Source organism: Ceratina calcarata, unplaced genomic scaffold (genome assembly GCF_001652005.2).
Source record: "Ceratina calcarata isolate Rehan_Ccalc_2016 unplaced genomic scaffold, ASM165200v1 scaffold151.2, whole genome shotgun sequence".
Taxonomy (NCBI): Eukaryota; Metazoa; Arthropoda; class Insecta; order Hymenoptera; family Apidae; genus Ceratina; species Ceratina calcarata.
Window position 1 is genome coordinate 542,932 of NW_017136308.1, and position 19,579 is coordinate 562,510.

The 19,579-nt window shown below is 48.6% G+C and overlaps 1 protein-coding gene across 2 annotated transcripts in view; it reads left to right on the forward strand.

Moving 5' to 3' along the window:
* Nucleotides 1-16,729, forward strand: part of LOC108632068 (zinc finger protein 845) — a 29,714-nt gene extending 12,985 nt beyond the window's left edge. For both annotated transcript variants that reach the window (XM_018036370.2, XM_026819426.1), the window contains exons 5-9: nt 288-889; nt 969-1,454; nt 11,526-11,723; nt 13,555-13,732; nt 16,026-16,729. In XM_018036370.2, coding sequence (XP_017891859.1) covers nt 288-889; nt 969-1,454; nt 11,526-11,723; nt 13,555-13,732; nt 16,026-16,268 — 1,707 coding nt within the window. In that variant the 3' untranslated portion in view covers nt 16,269-16,729. The remainder of the gene's footprint in view (nt 1-287; nt 890-968; nt 1,455-11,525; nt 11,724-13,554; nt 13,733-16,025) is intronic.
* Nucleotides 16,730-19,579: the final 2,850 nt, after the last annotated feature.

The window sequence follows — 19,579 nt, forward strand, 5'->3', positions numbered from 1 at the left end:
CACTTTTTTTTACTTACAATTGTTTCAAGCTGACATTATGGAACGTTTCTCTATTTTTTTTATAAATTGTAATATTTAATGTAGGAAATTACGAATACATTCATGGAAAATTTAAATACGTTTTGCGATTAGAAACATACATAGCGTCCGAAGTAAAATATCTCTTATAGTAGTTAAAAAATAAAAATAATTTTCACTTAGTATATTTCTGTTCGTACTTACAAAAATGCGAACATTGATGTTGAAATAAAACAAGCAGCGTTCATTTATACTATTTTCGATCGTAGATCGCTGGCAGTTATAAATGCACGCCTTGCGATTTCTGGTGCGAGGAGAACAAAACAATGGAGACGCATCTGTTAAGTCCGAGTCATCGCGACGTTGTTTCGATGATGAACGGTTCAGTGCCGATCGTGATCGGTCGACAACGAGCGCTGCCTTGTGGCAGCTGCGATCGTCGATTTCAATACAATTTACAGCTTCGATTGCACATCAAGGAAACCGGTCACAAAGAGAGTTTGACCGCGACGGACGAATATCAGCAGCGAATCAAGTGTAATTTGTGTTCGCAAATAGTCCGATCATTGATAGCGCTTCAACGTCATCAGTTGTCTTGTCATTCGGATAAAACGGAGAAGGAAGAGGCGAACAAATCGTCTGAGCCGGCACGCTATTACTGTTCGTTCTGCACGATGAACTTTACCACCGCCAAGGAAGCTGTTTTGCATCGAAGAACGTCGAGCCACAAGGAGATCGTGAGGGCACGGAAAAATAATCAAGATTCGTCGATAGCCACAGTCAGAGAATGTCCCCATTGCGTCGAGAAGCAGCCGAATTTATCGGAGCACAAGAAACACCTCCTGTACAAGCATCCCGAGCTTTGTCACAGGTAAGTTCCTGCAGAAGATCTCGGGGTACCCAAAGTCGCGGTAATAGACGCTCAGCGTAATCGATGTTTTCTCGCGCAGATGTCCCAAATGCGGCACACTTTTTGCCCTCTCGCAAGACGTGTCAAGGCATACGAAGGAGAACAAGTGTCGTGGCGATAATAAATTAAACGAGGTGAAAACGACAAGCGTCAAAGACGAGGAATGGAGATGCGGCAGCTGCGGTTTCTCAACCGACTCCCAGGCGGAATACATTTTTCACGAGGCCCTGCACGACGGGATCGTGCAAAACGATAATGACGACACGGTCCGCGGCAAATCTCTACCGAAATATTCCTGTCCCGTTTGCAAAAAGGCGTTCGCGAAGGGATCGCTACGGAATCACATCAGAAATCACACGGGGGAGCGTCCGTTCCCGTGCGCGAAATGTCTCGCGTCCTTCTCGAGAAGATCAGACCTGAGCGCTCACCAGAAAGGGTGCACTGGATCGGCGACGGACTGCTCGAGTGTAACAGGACGGAAACGCATCTACGTCTGCTCTGAGTGCAACGACGCGTTCTACACGAAGTAAGTAAACCATTTATTTATTTGTCGAGCACCGAAGAAGACAGAAAATTATTGGCTGATTAATAATTTTAAACGATCGGTCGAAATGAAAATGGCGCGTAAAAGTAATTGCCCGGGCACGTTCTCAGTACACGCTGCGGAAACCTTTCGATAGTATTCTCGCATGACGTATAGCGAATGTTGTATCGTGACAACAATGGGGTTTCGCGTAGAAAACTAGCTGCATTATCCGACTAACAAAAGGATCGCATTTATCACGGGTTAGATACAATTATATTTCATCGATCGTAGATCGGTGGGTCGTCGACCGAACGCGGTGACCGCGTTCGACGCAAGCCAGAGATCCTTTTTGTGGATCGCTTGGTACCTTTCACCAGGCCATTTATCTTTGCTCCGAGTTACCTTTGCGAGTGCGTTAACATCGATGCACGAGTAATATCGTAAATATTCGATCCCGAAACTGGGCATAGCTACATCACAAGTAGCCAGAGCCGAAATACGGAAGACTGTTCTTGCCGATATCTACGTGTCGTTAGGTAGTCGCGACAACGCGTAGATCGCGTATCGCTTTCGCGTCTTCGGTACAAGGGACCACCTCACCAGTGCGAACCGACTTGTTTTAAATAAAGGATATCGCGGTCCCCGAGGACAAAAACTCTGAGACAATAAAACCGACACTTGTAACAGTGTCATTGCTACGTAATTATAAAATAGTTAACCGTGTCCATGCACGGTGAAACGATGGCGAGACAAGTACTGATAGTAAAGAGATAGAAAACTTGCTGAGGTAAGAGAACGAGAAAGAAGTCGAATCTGTTCGTATTAATATATCACAGTGGCATGTAAACCCACGGCTCATTTAATGGGCTTGCACTATTGCTCCTGCAAAGCGTACTGGCGTTCACCAATACTAATCTACGTAATCAGAAACTCAGGTACTCTAATGCTTCGTTGGACTAGCGAAATTACTAGCACTCATTAATACAATTTAGGTTTTATTAGAAATCTGAATTAGATCAGTTTTTTTATTCGAACGTCATCAATTAAAACACATCCATTGTTTCTTTACTATCTCTTCATTTGAGAGTAATGATTACTGATTAGATTGTTATTAGATCTGAAGTTGAGACAAGCTTTGTATTGTCGACACTTCCAGCGGATGTTTAATATGGACCACGCGATTACGTATTCCTCCTGGCGTCCAGGGGAATTAAATAAGCATACGTGGGTACTGGCAAGGTGCCGGCACGGGGGACGGTTTCCTTCGCGTGTCGACCGTGCACGTCGTCGATCCGAGTATTAAACCATTGCCCGAGCGATCACTATAAAGCAAATGTTAACACCTATGCTCTCTCGTCCGGTCACGGCCGGCTCGTCCCTTTTTGCGCTTCCTCTTCGAGCGTGCTTTCAGCTGTATCCCGCCACTCATGTTACTCGCCTCCATACACACGTTCTGTGGCCTAGTCGAGTCTCCCAATAGATTGGTCAGAAATCTTCGCATTTGGACTTGAAACGATCCGGGTTTCGCTTAATGTCGCGATTCCAACCGTTTCCCCGGGATTAGGGATCCGCTATCGCCGTTTCGATCCCCGTACGATCTTTTCTGGATTCACAGATAGCGCGGTTCGATTCAGCTACGATTCTGTAATCCGACTCGAAGTCGGGGATCTCTTTTATTCGTTACGGATTAACCGACTAACGAGGTTCAACCGTAAATTCGACTCGTCTATCCCGAAAGTTTCCGTAAACGCGTCCGATCGGCGGCGCGGTGTCCGTTCGGTGAACCGAGACCCGGTGTACCTGGAAACAGCGCATCATCTTTCGACCGCAGGTAGTTAAAACTTCCGGCGAGGAGCCAGCCTGATTAGGACTTTCTCTGGCTTCATTTTCGCCGAGGCGAGGGCCAGAGGAAGCGTCGCTTGTGCGTCAGTTGTCGACAATGTCGAATCCAAACTCTGTTCCGTCTCTCCGCCGAGCCGAGCGAAGGGAGACAATTTAGCGAGAAGCGTTTCTGCAAAGTTTCGTAGCTTCGCCCGGAGAGCAACAAACTATTATCATCGATTATATTAACTCGGACGTAGATATGTACACGTAGGCAAGTTTTATTCGGTCTCAAATCTTAGACTTTTTCTTTGGTTTACACAAAAGATTTGGATGTGTGTTTCGTTAAACGGACACTGAAGGAAATTGCGAAAGACGAAGACGAGAAACGTGGCACTGGTAAAGAACAGGGGTAAAGAATTGTGGGAGAGGAAAAGAGTTGAAAAATGGAAGAGTACAACCGATCCAGTGACCGTAAAGAAAGAAAGTGCGGACGGAAGAAGGAAAGCGGAGGTTTAGAAAGGAGAGGTACACGGGAGGATAGAAAGGACGGAAGAGGAGAAAAGAGATAATTACGAGAAGACGGGCAGCTCCCGCGCATTCGATCGCCTAACCAATTCTCAGAATAACCGGGCAATTCTCGATGTATGCGCATATTCAAGATAGTATGTTACATACGCGAGCTACTGACCGTACGTTTCGTTCGTTCCACCCTCGGGCCCTCCGGCTCTTCCATCTCTCGCACCCGCGCCCGCGGTCTCTTCTTCTCCGTCGTGCTTCGGTCAGACCTTTGCAGTGTTCTACCCACCGGCAACCCTCTCGTTTCTGCCTGACGATGTGTGTACGCGAGTTCCCCAGAGGTATTTACATATATGGACCGCGGCACGGCGTGGCGCGCGCGCGTATCTTTTATCTTCCGTAGCAGTAATGGCGCGTCCACCTCCTTCGTACCCGGTCAGGTAAACGCCGTAAAGATAGGCATACTGGATGAGATTGCCGTAACCTCCGCTGACCGTTGACGTTCTGCCGGATGACGCTCCCGATATTATTCGCAAACCCTTTACGCCGATCCGTGTTCTCCCCTTTCTCTTCGATTCTCTTTGCTATTCGTCCACGGTTAATGAACAATGGTTTTTCGCTGATCAAGATAAAGCAGTTCTTTACATATCAAATCTTTAAGTTTTCAGATGCATACCTATCGTGTCGTATCGTAGGATTTTGTAAAATATGGGCCATCATAATTAATATTTAAAAAGCTGAGATAGATCATCGTTGTCAGATATTTTCTGTCAGTAATAAGAATTACAGTTAAGAGATGAGGACAATATAATTGTGGTCTTAAGGGAAAGGCTTAAATCTGAAATCAATCAGGACATCCTGATCGATTGTCGCTGGGTTTCACAGAGTAAAAAGGAGCGAATTACCAGATTGGAGATAACGACAGAGCAGGATATATGTATGTACGTGGGTTCGAGCAGTTAATTCGAACGCGAGGCATGTTCGGATTGAAGGACTATACATAAATCTCCGATCATCGTAAATTTCGAGGCACCGGTAGGAACCTTTCTCGTCTCCCAGCCTACCATTGTTTCAACGGTGTGCGCGAGCGTATCGTTTTCTCTCACCTCCATCGGTCCTGCTAATGAGGCACGGTGTCGTCTTTACGGATCACCCCATAGGCACCCTTAAACATCCGGCCCGGCGAATCCCGCGGGGGATTGTCCGCGCGCTACCGAGAGCAAAACGGCCTCCGGCTATGCCGGGCACCGCGGGAGAAAAGAAAGAGGAGGAAAGATTTCTGCATGCCCCCGGAGGAACAATGCGACGCTGTTGCACCGCATTCGTCGCATTGAAATGTATTAGTGAGGTGTCTACCCGTGCGCGCATTGTGTCGCAAGAACGCGGCGTATGCGTGTACACACGGTAGCATCGGTTTCCTTCGTTCCCGTGTGGCATGGTGTGGTGGCAATGGTGGTCGGTAGAGATGGTACGCGGTGTGGTATGGTTTGGTACGGTGGCACGCGGTAAGCACGGCCCCGTATGCAGACAGTTTAGCGGTGACCGCCCCGCGAGTCCAGTTGTCGCGTGAAATATTGCGATTCATAAAATAAAACAGGCCTGCGGTCGAGGACGCGTAGATATAGCCGGTCGGCTGCTAACCCAGACCTAACCCACCCTCCCTCTCTCTCTCTCTCTCTCTCTTTCTCTACTTCTCTATCTCCCTTTCCGTTTCCTCTTCATCCCTTCACAAGACCTTTTTGAAGCACCGCATCCCCCGGCTCCTAGCCATCGTTTCTTTCTTCTTTATCCTTCCGTCCGCTTTCACCTACGCCAGACTTTCAGCCTCTACGCTAAGCCTGCCCATCCTCGAATCGCGCCATCGGTTCTTCGTCCTTTTTCGGTTTCCCTCTAACCTCCTCGTCCTTTCGCTTTCAACGTAGTCGTAGGTCGCGCGGAGCCAGCATAGCACCGCCAAACCGCAAGTATCGCAAGTAAGCGAGGTCTGCAATTTTTCGGTGTTGCTTCCCAACAGGCCACGATGGTCGCTATTCTCGACATGTAAGTCCGCGCGGCGTGTATGCGGTATAACGCGAATACTCCGTGAAAACCGTTTCACCGCGTTCGGTCCTCTGGATGCGGTAACGAGGGAAGAAGGCGAGACCAGGAACAAACGAAAAAATATGGGCCGCACGAGTAGCTAGTTGTTTTATTTAATTAAAAATTTTTTTTTTCCCATCTCCCGATCCCGGCGAAAGGCAAAAGGGTAACGAATGGTCTGGGAACTGCGCGCGGCGGTGATAGTACGCGTAGAAATTTGGCTCGTAATCTTCGGTGAGGTTATCCCCCGATAACGAAGAACTCGCGATCTTCTTCCCCTCTAACGAACGATCGTCTCCGGTTGAACGAGAAGGCAGAAACGTCGACGTACGTTACGGTTAAGACGCTCCTCCGTTCTGGAGATTCCTCCTTTTCCAGCGGCGAAATTAGCGGAGGACATGTTTATTGTAAATGAATCCTACTCCGGGAGCGGCTCGTGGAAGACTGCTACATGTTCCACGGGGTGGCGAATCGGTGGGACGGAGAGGAAGGTAAGGAGAAGAGGAGGACGCGGTGAGGGTAGTTTCGAGGGCGCGCGCGCTCGCTGCTCCGATTTATGCGCCCGTTACCGAGCCCTCTGGCGCAATTAAGCTCGCGTTATAATATTGTTGTTTATTCTGAGCCTCGGCTGCGAAGCGTTAACCACCCCTTCTCGCTCCCTGCGCCCACGTTGGCTCCACCGGCAACAACCAACCCTACGATCCCCTAATCTCCCTGACGCGGCAGCTAGAATCTCTCGCTCTATCCCATTTCCTTTTCCAGTTCCTATGTCCCTTTCGCTCTCTGCTCTCTCTCTCTCTCTCTCTCTCTCGCACTTCCACTGCTTCCGTCCGCCTCTCGTTCTGTCTCAGTGTTTTCTCTTTTACTCTCGTCGACTTATGGCATCAGCGCCAAATGCGGGACTAGCAAACCACTCCCTGGTGGTCGACAGAAAACGAAATTCCGTTTTATTTGTCGTCGCTGGTCTGTCTTTGATTGGGAATCGCGAGTTAATTTGAACTTATTTTGACGCGCGGTCACGTACGCGTTAATGAAGCTGGCTTTTCGGGGTCGAGGGCTTGACGTTTGCTCGTTCGATCGTTTGTTCCGATTTGCGTTTCCATTCGCGCTAAATCCGAACGATGCACGATCGAGTGCCCGCTTTGACCGGCCTCTCCTCCGGAAAGATTTATCGCCCGAAGGGTTGAGAGGATCGAGAGTACAGGATCGATCGATTTTAACTGAACCTCTCCGGCCGCGTCACAAATCTCTCTTTCTCTCGAGAGAGAATCGAACCGTTTCCTCTCGTATAATTTATCCCCTTGTTTACATAAATTTGAAGAATCTATAATTAAAACCGCGATTCGTCTTGCGAGCTTCTATCTCGGCTGGAATCGAACAATTTATGCCGTTTAAGTAACGCGTGAATCACTTCTTAAACCGGTTCCCGGATCGATCTTAGTTACGCTGACGAAACAAGCGCGCGGACGGAATTCGTTCCGGCCGAAATCGACGTTAACTCGACGACAAGTGGGAAACGTCGGTGGTCCCCGCGGTCCATCGCGACGTGTGCGTGTTCAGCAAAAAACTGTTTATGGGAATGCAGTGGAACAGGAGGAATTCCGTATATACCGAAAAAAAGCTGCGCTCCAGTCCAGAATCTATAACGATTACATGTATATATGTAGCTACTTTCCGTCTCTGCGTTCGTCGCGGCGCACACGTTTCGCGGGATACGGGGTACCACTACCAACATCGGTAGATGCGTTACACGAACACGAAAAAGCTGTAGCTTAGCAAGATCTCGATGGAATCTAACGAGCAATGAAAAAGATCTCTCGATGACTTTACATCGAGGAGGTATAATATCTCGCCATGATCAAGATTGAGCTACGAAAGAGACGGTAGAGAACGACAGAGAGAGAGGAGCCGATGCAAGAAGAGGAGTCGAAGAAAAAGCGAGACGGACGCAGGTGCAACCTGCACCGGTACGGGACGGACATACGGACGTACGAACGGACGAAGGTGGGATTGAGTTATGACAGCGTTTGCTCCAGGGGGCCGGCTCTGGACCCGACGAAGCGGATATTCTTCTTATTCTTTATTTCTTCGTCTGCGGCCCCGCCGTAGAAACCGTCGGCCATGCATCACCTTCGGTTCACTTTGGTCCTGCCTCCTCTTCGGCATCGTTCCACGGCCACACCACCATCACGGCCCATCACGATCCCACCTTAACCATCGTCCGCTGGAAACGTTGATTCCACCCACCGCGGCCGGCTCTCGAGAACTCATGCCTCAGGCTCGCCGAGTATTTACTTTTTAACTGTTCCTCGCCGTTGATCCGCATCGCGCAAGCGAGCTCGCTTTTCGCGGACCAGTTCGCCGGTTACGCGACGAGCATAGTTGGACGCGGCCCAGAACTGGGTCCTGTTTTTAAGTCGACGACGTACGACGAGCGGGAGGAGAATAAATCCTGAGAGAAAGGCGTTGGAGGAAGGGTGAAAATTCGTAAATTACGGACACGGCCGATACTTCTTTTGGACTAGCAGGCTAGTCGGAGCTCTGAACGGAGATACGTCGGTGACAGAGTCGAAGAAAGAGCGAGGCAGAGTTGCGCGTAAATCATTCGTGGTAATAAAGATCCACTTGTCGTGGCACGATATTTATGAATCGCCCTCGGTTCTCCACCGCCGCTGAAGAGAATCGGCTTTTAGCTCTCTCTCTCTCTCTCTCTCTCTCTCTCTCTCTCTCTCTCTCCTGGCTAGACGGAATGAACGATCGTCCGATTTCGAGATAATCGAAGAGGTCAGGGGCGGAGGGGACTAGGCCACGAAGGACTTGGTAAAGGCAAGGAAAGACGTCAGTATGCGTGTAAGGTGAGAAAGGCGAGAAAGGCGAAGAGTGTAGACGAGCTGAGAAAGCCCGAGGAAGGGGGAATCGGGTGTAAGGAGGAAGAGAAGGAGAAGTCCGAGTCGACGTTCGTTGTAGAGGCCGCAGACCGACAGACCGAGCGAAGGACCGCGAGGCCATAAATACCTCAGCGCGTTCAGCCAATTAAAACAAATCATTTTAATGCGCAACCTTTTTAATTAATGCCCGTGCTCGCTCGCTCTCATCCGCTTCCCTCCTCTTAGATAGTACACGATCGTCTCACCGGCTCCGCCATTCCCATCCCAGAACGATCCGGGTTCTGTATTAACCTGTACATCTCCGCTATATCCCATCTAACTTCACGCTTGCGAACAAAACCGAATTTTTAATCCGTTTCGTCAGCCTTCTCGTCACCGTTTATTTGTTCCATTTAATTTTACACAATACTTGAAAATATGCAAATAATTAAATTAAATAGATAATTCCCATCGTAACTTCTTATAATTTCTATCTCAAGAGAGACGCAATGATTTGCATCATATCAATGATCAGTTGAAGACTAAATCGAGTCAATCGAATAACGAGGATGAACATCGATAATCATCAAGTTTCCATCCGCACCCACACAGATACTATTGTACACCATTATCTGTCCGCATAGATTCGCAAGCTTCTGTCGCGACGCATCGTGGACGTTATCGACGAATATAACGACGATCGTACCACCGCGGATTAGACTTTTAAATGACCTCGAGCCGGGCCGGCGCATATTTCACGAGATGACGGTGGACGTCGCGCTAAATCATCCGGAGTGACCGCATCCGCTTACCCAATCGGACCGAGACTCTTCTTAACGGCCTCTTGTCACGCCTGCGACATTCCACCGAAACACACGCCGAGAACGACGCGGCGCGACGTGTCTTCTACCTTTCCCTGATTTAACCCTCCTCTATCCCTCTTTCGTCAACAACGTGGTCGCCGCGAGACGCGCTTTTGTCGGCCACCATATTAATATTGTTCTATCGGAATTCCAGCCTTCGGAGTGGGCCGGCAACACAACGTTTCCCAATGCTATAATTCACGGGACGATGTCGCGTTCCTCGTCGCGGTCCCCGCATCAGCGTCGTTCCGATAGATTCTTAGGCTAATAACTGTTCAACGAAGTTGAACTGAACCGTGATGAACGTCAACGGTTTCTTAGTTAGGTGTACTCGTGTAGATCTCCAGAGTATTATTCAATGAGCGAAGGTGGTTCCGTGCGGAATTTAAACGCATGAGAAAACGCAACTGCATATAATACTTTCTATTTTTATCCAGTTGCAAATCCACCGGAAAAGTCATGTCGCTGAATACCTTGGACGTCATAATTCACGGCAATTACGCGGGTTTGCCGCGTTCGGGCCGTGTTCGTCGTTAGCGTTCATCGGACCGGTATTTAACGCAACTTTTTCGTTGAATTCGTGGAATACCAATGTTCTTTTTTTTCCACGCATTCACGGAGGACGAAAGTCTCGTTGGGTTTATACATACACATATCGATTTGAAATCGAGTAACTTGTCACCTTTTTGTCATTTACCAGTAGCCGTTTTAAGTGGGCTAAAAAGTAACACGAATAGGGCATGCAGGAGGTCGCGAAAGGAAAAAGGAGACGAATAACAGGAGTAGGGAGTCGAGTGTCGTGGGTGCACAGCTAGCGGGTGACACAGGAACGTGCATACTTGCAAAGGCTACCTGAGTGCAGGTGTAAAGAGAAGGTACATCGTAAGCTCGTGCGAGGGCGTGTATATCCTGACATTGTAAAAGTTGCCGTTACACTTGCGTAGCCAATTGGGTAGGCCGAGACTCCCTCTAGGACGGCCCAGATCTCGTAGGCCTCTTCTGCTTATGCCGTCTCTTCGTCTCTGTCCCTTCTTTCCTTCCTTCCTTACTCTCCTCTTCTCTTCGCATCTCTTCTCTTCTCTCGTGTCCCTTTTTCGTCGATTTTCTTCTTCGATTCCCCGTCCTTCGTCCACGTCCGCTCACCGATCCGCTGCGCGCCCGTGCCCGTGGAGAGAGTTCGCTGCCGGTATCGTCGAGCTGCCATCTCGAAAAATCCGTGTCCTTCGCTCTGCTACCGCGGTAGGTTTCCCGCACGGTGACCACGGTGGCTCGCAAAGATCTCGAGACAGGCCCGAGAGATACGTACGCGAAGATCGTGGCTACCACGTTCGGAAATTTGCTGCCGATTTCGATAACATCGACGAGCTTTCGCTTAGTTCTATACCGTATCGAAAAATGCCGGTATTAATCCGTGCCTTTCATACCGCTCGTTGTTCTCTTTCCTATTCCATTATGCTCCACCTGTTCACCAATTTTCGTGTTCGATTCACGAGCCAGAAAATCGAGCAGATCAGGCGAAAACTAGAGCAGGAATGCGAGATGGTCCGGGAGTAAGTTCACTAACCGTATAGATCGTCACCTACTGACAGAAACTATTTAAAGTGCAGCTTTTATGTGCGCTCGCCGGCAGGTTGATATAAGACGCAACAGCTGCGATCGGATCGTACGGCGTGCGAACGAGCCGATGGTCACACGCGTACAGTGCACGTCGCCGGGCCATTGTGCTGTCTTATTACGCGTTGAATATAACGAAAACGCGTCCCTTTAAATCGCGAAATCATTATTCTCCGTAACGTTGCGTCCCGTCGACCGATCCGATATCAAACCGAATACCGGTATGAAAAAAATTATACGAATGTCCGCCGACACTGGTTCAAGGGATTAGGAAAGATCGTTTTCCAATGCGCCTTTTTCCTTTCCAGACACGCACTGAGACAGCACATCTTGCGACACGCAGGGAAGAAGTACAAGTGCGGACTTCCGGGCTGTCCAACGGTACTACGAACAGCCTCCGAATTGAAATCGCACAGAAGCCTGGTGCACGAGAACTCGGTATCCAGTAGACGGTACAAGTGTTCGGACTGCACTTATGCTGCCAAGACGAAGACACAACTGCGGAGGTACGTAAAGATTCACTCGATATCGCTATTTGCTCAAGGAGACATTTATTTGCTTTAGTAAACAGATACTCTTTTTTACTATTGGCCGAGTAACAAAAAATTCTAAAATGAGTATCTGTATAAAATGAAACTGCATACAGGGGTTGCAATATGACATGAATAGGATTAATAGACATACGTATGTTTCTTCGATAGCAGTAGCAGTATGTGTACATATATTGATAAACGGATAACCGGAATCTCAAATAGTCAATTGCGCATAAATAACATATTTATATAACATAGACTGTTTGATAACTCATAAAAATTCGTCGGGAAATGGCGTAGATGAAGTCAATTTTTTTTTACTGCTTTAAACATGTTCATATCGTCTATGAAGGAAAACATTGGGACCGACCTCGACTCCTTGTATTACCAATTATTATTGACATTAATTTTAATTGAGATTCCTGTCGAGAACAGCGCAAACCTACGCCCCGTACATCGTGCTCGTGAATTGCGTACATACACCGCGTGATCGATGTCTTTGAGGAAGTGGAAAATTAATTGCGATGGGCGTAGTGTAATACTTTAAGCTTGGAGATATGTATCGACCTCTATGATTGGAACATTTATTCCATTACTAATATTTGTAATATTAAGAAAATGGAGCAGCGAAGTATTTGAAATTAATTTTCGATATAATCATCAATTAATTTGGTTTCGCAATATTACCTTTAAAAATATTTTCTTTTCTTTCGTAATGATCCGCAAAGATTATGAGAAAAGATGGACAGTTCACGTGCGTGTAACCGTTAATTGGTTTAAACAGGAGGCCTGAGGTCAATATCATTTTAGTTTCCTCTTAATTAATTTTATCCGAGTTGTAAATTTTAATTGACGTATTAATTCATTTTTAATCGTCCGCATGGACAGATGGTTGAACGCAAATATCAAAAAACCCGTGTTTACCGTAGATTACACGATTCGACTTGCATTAAGCCTTATTAAGGACATTGTATCGCGTACAGCCGCTAATAAATTTCATCTCGTTTGATTCGCTACTCGTTTTTTCGCTCTTTCTCGCCTTTTTTCTTTCACCAAATGAGTAACCAAACGGTAGAGAAAGGAGGGAATACGATAGCTATGAAAAACGGTGACGAACAGCGAGAGACGGAGAAGGAAAAAGTAAAAAAGAGGGAGGGAGAAAGAGGGACGAAAGCGGAAGTTGCGTGCAGCAGTCGGCCAAGTGCGGGCAACCCGTTATGATCGTCCGCATGGCGATGGTCGGCGCGATATTTCATCGCGAATTGAGTACTTACTACGTGAGTCGAACTCAACGCAGCCGCAGAGTGTCACGGGCTCTCTTTCTCATCCACCTCCGCGTTCTCTGCACACCTCCCGCTAAAACTCCCATCTCTAGCTACATCCTCTTTCCCTTTTTCTCTCGTTCTCTGCCTACCTATTCACCTCTCTCTTCCTTCCCGTCCCATGTATCTCTTTCGTTCTCTTTTTCCTCGTTGTCCCGTACCGTCGCCTATCCCTCTCCGTTCGGATCCGTGCCTCTTTCCGTCTCTTTTGGTTTCGCTCTGTGCGGCGGAGTAAATCACAGAAGATTTTAATTAAACGTGTCACGCATTTCGAACCTGATATACACGTAGCCATGGCCAGTGGCTGGCTCATAATATCGCGCACGCATATCGGATCGTTCATAATCACCGGACCGGCTGGGACACGATGAACGTACTGTAAACCTTAAATTTCGCGTATTTTACTCTTCGCATTCGAACTTGTTCATATTTAAAGATGAAATGATTATTGTCGAAAGAAATCACAAATTTTCTTGTTACAGGCATCATGCTTCTCTTCACAACGAAGAAAACGACGCGAAAGCAGAATTACACGCGTGTCCTTACAGTGAGTGCACCTTCAGAACGAAGCTCGATTCTCATTTGCAGCGTCACATACGTCTCCATACTGGCACCAAACCTTACCAATGCCGTCATTGCAGTTACGCGAGCAACAATTTGGTAAGTAAGCGTCCGGATCCTAGAAAGACGAATCGCTTCGGATTGAGTTGAGCTGCGAGTTAATCAAACATGCCGCGTCGGCCAGGACGAGTCCAACGGAAGGATCAGTTTTATGTTCCGGTCTGTTGGCGACTCCGGGGCGGGATGGAAGTTCGACTTGACTCGCAGTTCAATTTTTGTACCCGCAGTGACTCCGCGGCGTAAATTAAGCAAAGTACACCTTAACGTTTGGACCATGCCGCCGCCTCTGCCGCCACCGAGAGGCGCGATAAGATAACGAGTTAATTGTGCTCACTGGATGCCCACACACGCACGGCCCAGTCATACCGAGCGGCCGGTATGCTAATGCCCTTTGAAGCTTTAGTTAGGATGCGACTCGCATACGAGGGCTCCGTGTCTCTTTGATAGCGACATAAACTCATTCCAGTGGCTCTCAAGCCTTTCGGATAACTTGAGCTGTGGTAATCTCGCGGTACCGGTGAATTGCCAATGGTACGTCTTGCATCGGTAATGATACAACGGTAGGCACTTCTGAATTGCACCGCGTCGCATTCGTTGGAAGGAAAAACGACCCGGCTTCTAGCTTGGTTTTAATCGCTTCAGTTCGCTCGCGCAGCCGATTGGCCGTGATAACAATTTCGATCGGCGATACGATTAAATCCGTTCTCGGCGCGCGACAACCGAGCTTACGTATGTATGTATCGTAGATACGTAAGTAGAGCGGAGTCTAAAAGCGGGGGTGAAAAATCTGACGCGCGGATAAGAATCGTTTTAGTCCGAAGGCAATATCGACGATAGTCGTTTACTCGCTGGTAAGACTTTAATAAGAAAGGATCGCGCGAGCCGATTTAACGACGAAATTTCCTTCCACGTAGCGAGCGGCTTGCCTTGCGTCAACAAGATTACACGCGCCACCTTTCTTACTTCCTACCTCCATCCAGTTTATGATTTACCTCGGATGGTTACACACTTCTTTTCCGTATCTAGCTTTCCCTTCTGTTTCTCGTCGTCTCGTCTCCTCCCGTCTCTCCCGTGGCGGTAACGCTTGGAAAACTTACGCTTCGTTTCATCGCGTTGCCTCGCGTCGCGTCGGAGTGGTAATTCTCTAAGGCAAAGCTAGTTACTTTCGGAACTGCTCAACGTTTCCACGCATCTTCTCCCCTGCTGTTCCAGCTTTTTATCTCCCTCTTCAATTTTCTTCCCGACTAGACGAGCCCCCGTGCCCGCCTCGCGATTAAGCATCGTCGAGCCCAAATAATACAGATTTAATAATTTCTGCTTATCCAAGCGTCTGGTAGGTGGGCGATTCGATGCGATGCGATACGATCGATTTATTCATATCTCGAATGAAAATTTACCTCGTAACGGGATAAGCGTTTCGCCAGAATTTATTTGTTGGCCGAGTAAAAAGTGGTAACCCATTCGGTATCGGATCGATAAAATCTTGATCTGGGTTAAAGATCCCGGCAATTCACGCTTGTAATTTTACGATCGTCTTCGGTTAGCGAGTGAACGAGAGAATTGCAGACTTATCGCTGCGTTCGGTAATTTTCGTGCAAGCGCTACACGCGTGTGTGTTGTGGGAACGTTTACTTCTACACAGTTACAACGCGGTAGAAAGAAATTAATTATATCTCAGACTGGCTGGAATCTCGAAAGAAATAAAGTAGAAAGAAGATAAAGCGGCGCGATTCGAGATCTTAGACCGAAGCCTCGTAAAACGAAATATTCTACGGATAGTAGCTCTCGATATATAACAGAAAATTATATCCGAAGAAATCGGAATCGATTGGATTAACGAAAGTTTGTATACGCGGTTCGCGTGACGGCGCACACTTTCCGCGGTTTCGCGTAAAAGGTGGACGACCGCCCATGACGGTGTGAACGGGTCTTTATCTGAGACCGTCACGGAGCGCTGCCCGTGCAGAAAGATTTACTTATGGGAAATTAAATTTGATGTTGCCGTTGCCATCAACGGCTCGTATAAGCCCGCCTGGTAGGAAGATGTTTACGACTACGGCCAACTACTTAGCCCGAGAGGGTAAAGCGCCTTTAAATGCTCCATAGCATAGCCAATGAACGCGTCCGGTTTGCGGCAGACCGATTCTGGTTGCAGGTATTCACCGTCGACCGATACCAGCAAAACCCTTTCCTTAACACCGCGCCTCTGACTCAGTCCGAAACCAGCTAACCGCAGTCTTTGCATCGAACGTTTCCCGGTGCTTTGACGCGCCGAACCGCATCCGTCTGTCCATCCGACTCACGCACCCGTTTTGCCGTTTCTCTGTTACAGGAGAACTTGAGGAAACACGTGTTGTCCACGAGCCTCCATCCGGGCAAGACCATCTACGAGTGCGATGTCTGTCGGCCGGACAACCAAAATCGGTTCCAGACGAATTTCGCGAAGGAGCTTCGCGCCCATCTGATGGAGGCCCACAGCGATCTCTTCCCAACGCCCGGCCACGCGTACGGCTACGTGTTTGGAATCTTCGAGACCCATCGAAACACGGCTTTCGTCGACGCGTCGTCGGTTTAAAACTGGCGCGCAATCGTTCGCTCTTGGTGGAACGTCGCCTCGTAATTTCAAAGAACCTCCACCGGTCGGTAAACTGAAGTTTACGAAGCGTGTACGTCTTAAAATTGTTGAAAGGCAACCGGCGAAGGTTCGCTTCGAAAAGCGCGACGACGTCTTTAAGTATATCCCAGAGATCGAGATGCCCGCGAGAACGTCGCGCCGCTGACAATGAGTTATCGCCGATGCGTCGAGAGCCACGAACATAGCGCACGGATGCGCTAGTCGGTTCGCCACGCGTGTCGTCGTTCGCGATCGTGCGAACCGGTAGACCCGTACAACGCCAGGAAATAGTTACGCTGATGTACGGTCACGTGGCGCGTATACGATCGAACAATATCTATACTCCTCGGAACGAAATATTATTGACATCATTCGGGTCCACCTGTTGTGGATTTCTTGCTGTATGTACAGACACGAATAAATATCATGCTATTGATCCATATACGTTCTTAAATTTTCTTAACTGACCTATTTCTCTTATATGTCAAATGCAGATAATAAAAAAAAATCAATATAAAGGAGAAACAGACACGAATACAGAAACAAATATATAGATTAGCTAGGAAAATAATAAACTGGTTAAATATACTTGCGTACATACGTTAATCTCGCGTCGCTTACCAAATACACAACGCGATGTCGGAAACGCGGACAAGGGGGTAGAAGATAAAAACTGTCGGTAGTAGCATTGTGGGGTGGAGAAGTGTAAAGAGAAAAAAGAGAGAGAGAGAGAGAGAGAGAGCAGGACGAAACGGTCGTTGAAAAATTCATCGTGGCTGAAAGCCAGCGGTGGACCACCTCGTGGATCGTCTTACAAGACGCGTTTCCGTCTTCGAGGGTCCTGATTGTGAGAAATGCATCGTGCTGTCGCGCAAGATAGGTGTCGTAAAGTATGCGGCCCTTGAGCTCTCTCGGGCAAAAAGGACAAGACCGGGAGGAAGAGAGAACGGGAAGAAGAGAGCACGAGCGTCGTGAGCGCGAAGGATAATTTATTGACTAATTAACGAGGATGTCCTTCATTACGGGTCGAGCAGCAGTCGTGGTCGCTTGCTCTCGCTCGGAACCGGCATTATTTGGCGCCCGAATATTTACGACCGCGTCCTCCTTCTGCCCGTGGACCGGGTCCTCCGCCCCGATACCGATGCCGATGCCGATGCCGATGCTGATGCCGATGCTGATGCTGCTCCTGCCTCTCCTGTCCCTGCTCGAGAAACAAACCACGAGGGGACCAAGGAGAAGAGGAAAGAGCGCGCGGACCCATAACGACGTGTTCCGATCTTACGGCGATTCGGGGACTTGGAATTTCCTTGCCGAGGGGGATATCCTACGGCCTACTCTCCGACACGACCACGAAACTCGCGGGCGTTACTCCTCCCGGACAAAGGATCGCGCTTAAATCTTGCGAAACTCGTGCCGCTTCTTTCGCCGCGTCGAAACCCATCCATGCAGTCGAAAAGCTGTGCAAGACCGCGAATCTCTTTGACTCCTGCGTTCTTACCGCGACGAACAAAAATTCTGATTGTGGATTCAACGTTTTTCTCGTGTCTCGAACGACGAGACAAAAGATCGGTGTTAGGTACCGAACTGCGAATCCGAACGGACACATACTGGTTTGCATGCTCGTCCTTTGACGATTTTTATCGCTAAGTTTACCACCGGGAACAAGACAACCGATACGTAGAAAGAAAAAGTAACGCGAAATTAGTGTGAACTGTAGAGTGCTAAGAAGTCGCGACAGGATGGTTAGGTACATCGCTTAATGAAGATATAACGAGCCTGGCGCCCCGTGGGGTTGGCACGACGACGTCGGCACCGAGACGCCCCCCACCTTCATTCCCCGACGCGTCCTTGTCGTTTCTGCAGCAGCCCCTTCGTAGCAACGAGTCTGCGAGCCTCGGGTTACGCTAGAACACTCGTCCTCTTTACGATCGTAGCCGGGGCAGCCGTGGCTCGCGAAATTCCGCGGACTTTATTCCCCTAATTACACCCGGCAACTTATGTCACTGGCAGCCAGGTTTCTCCCCCTCGATACCGCACCACCGCGTCATTTATTTAAAACAGTTAATAATGTTCAGCGGTTAAAGAGTTAACCGTAACCCTGGTTTATGGACGTGATAATTATTCGAATGATCTGCATCTTCAACCTTGTCAGTCAGTTCGATGACATCCAATCAGAAGTCTTCGCGAGAGGAAGAAAGATTTTTTAGAGGTCGGCGTAGAACGCGTCGTGTCACCGACTGCGACGTTTTATCTTGTCCAGAAAAAGCACTATAAATTACGCCGTTCGAGTTCAATTTCGTAGGCAGTTCGGTTAATCGCGAGGTGATTGATCGTACCAAGGTTTATCCAGATGAATCCACGCAATACTTTCTACCGTGACAGCGGAGTCTCTCTCGCATACGGTAGGTCGGTGGTTCGGACCCACTTCGCTTCTCCCCTTCTTTTCTCCCACTTCCATCCACCTCGTCACCTTCCACTTTTTTTCTTACCGTTCCTTAAGGAACGAACCCGAGAGAACCCTTAGCCATTACGATATTCGGTGTCCCGAAGTTCGCGAGAATCGCTGGCATTCCATCCGCGAACAGCGAACAGCCAGAACGGAGGATCGAGAGGCAGAATGGGCCGAGGGCGGACGATATATTTTCCCTCGATGGCTCGGACACGGGCTCGCGTGTCTACACGCGTGAGCTCGGTGCCACGTTGCGAGAAGACAGCGGGTGTCGGCCCGTACACGCACAAGCGCCGAAACGCCATCTTAATTATCGGCTACGATTATTTATGTCGCGTCACATGGTTGTACCAAGACTCTCGCATACACATACAAATGCATGTTGACGCATCTTATTCGTAAATTTAGCGGTCGTCGCGCTTTGGCACCCGCGCTCCGAACGGAATCCGAGATGTCAGAAATCTTCCTTCCCCTTTTTCGTGTCTGCGATATTTCCGAACCGATCGTCAAGTCGGAGGATCGGCACCAATTAATACCGGAGAACGCGTATCGCGTGGAAGGGCCGCGTGGCTTGTGAGAAGAACGCATTCGGAGACAGAGAGATGCCGCTTTGGGAAGACGGCAGAGGATAGGAGGAGGCGAGTTGCCAGGACTGGAAAAGGGGTCCCACGGGGATTGATGGCCACCACCTTTAATGCCGTTTGTATGTAGCGGCGCGCGTAAGCGCCTCGCCTTACAGTAATTAGCTCAACAAACGCGCCACCCTGTCCCATCAATTGCTACCCTACGCTTTCGGTATTCTCTCTCTCTCTTTCTCCTTCTT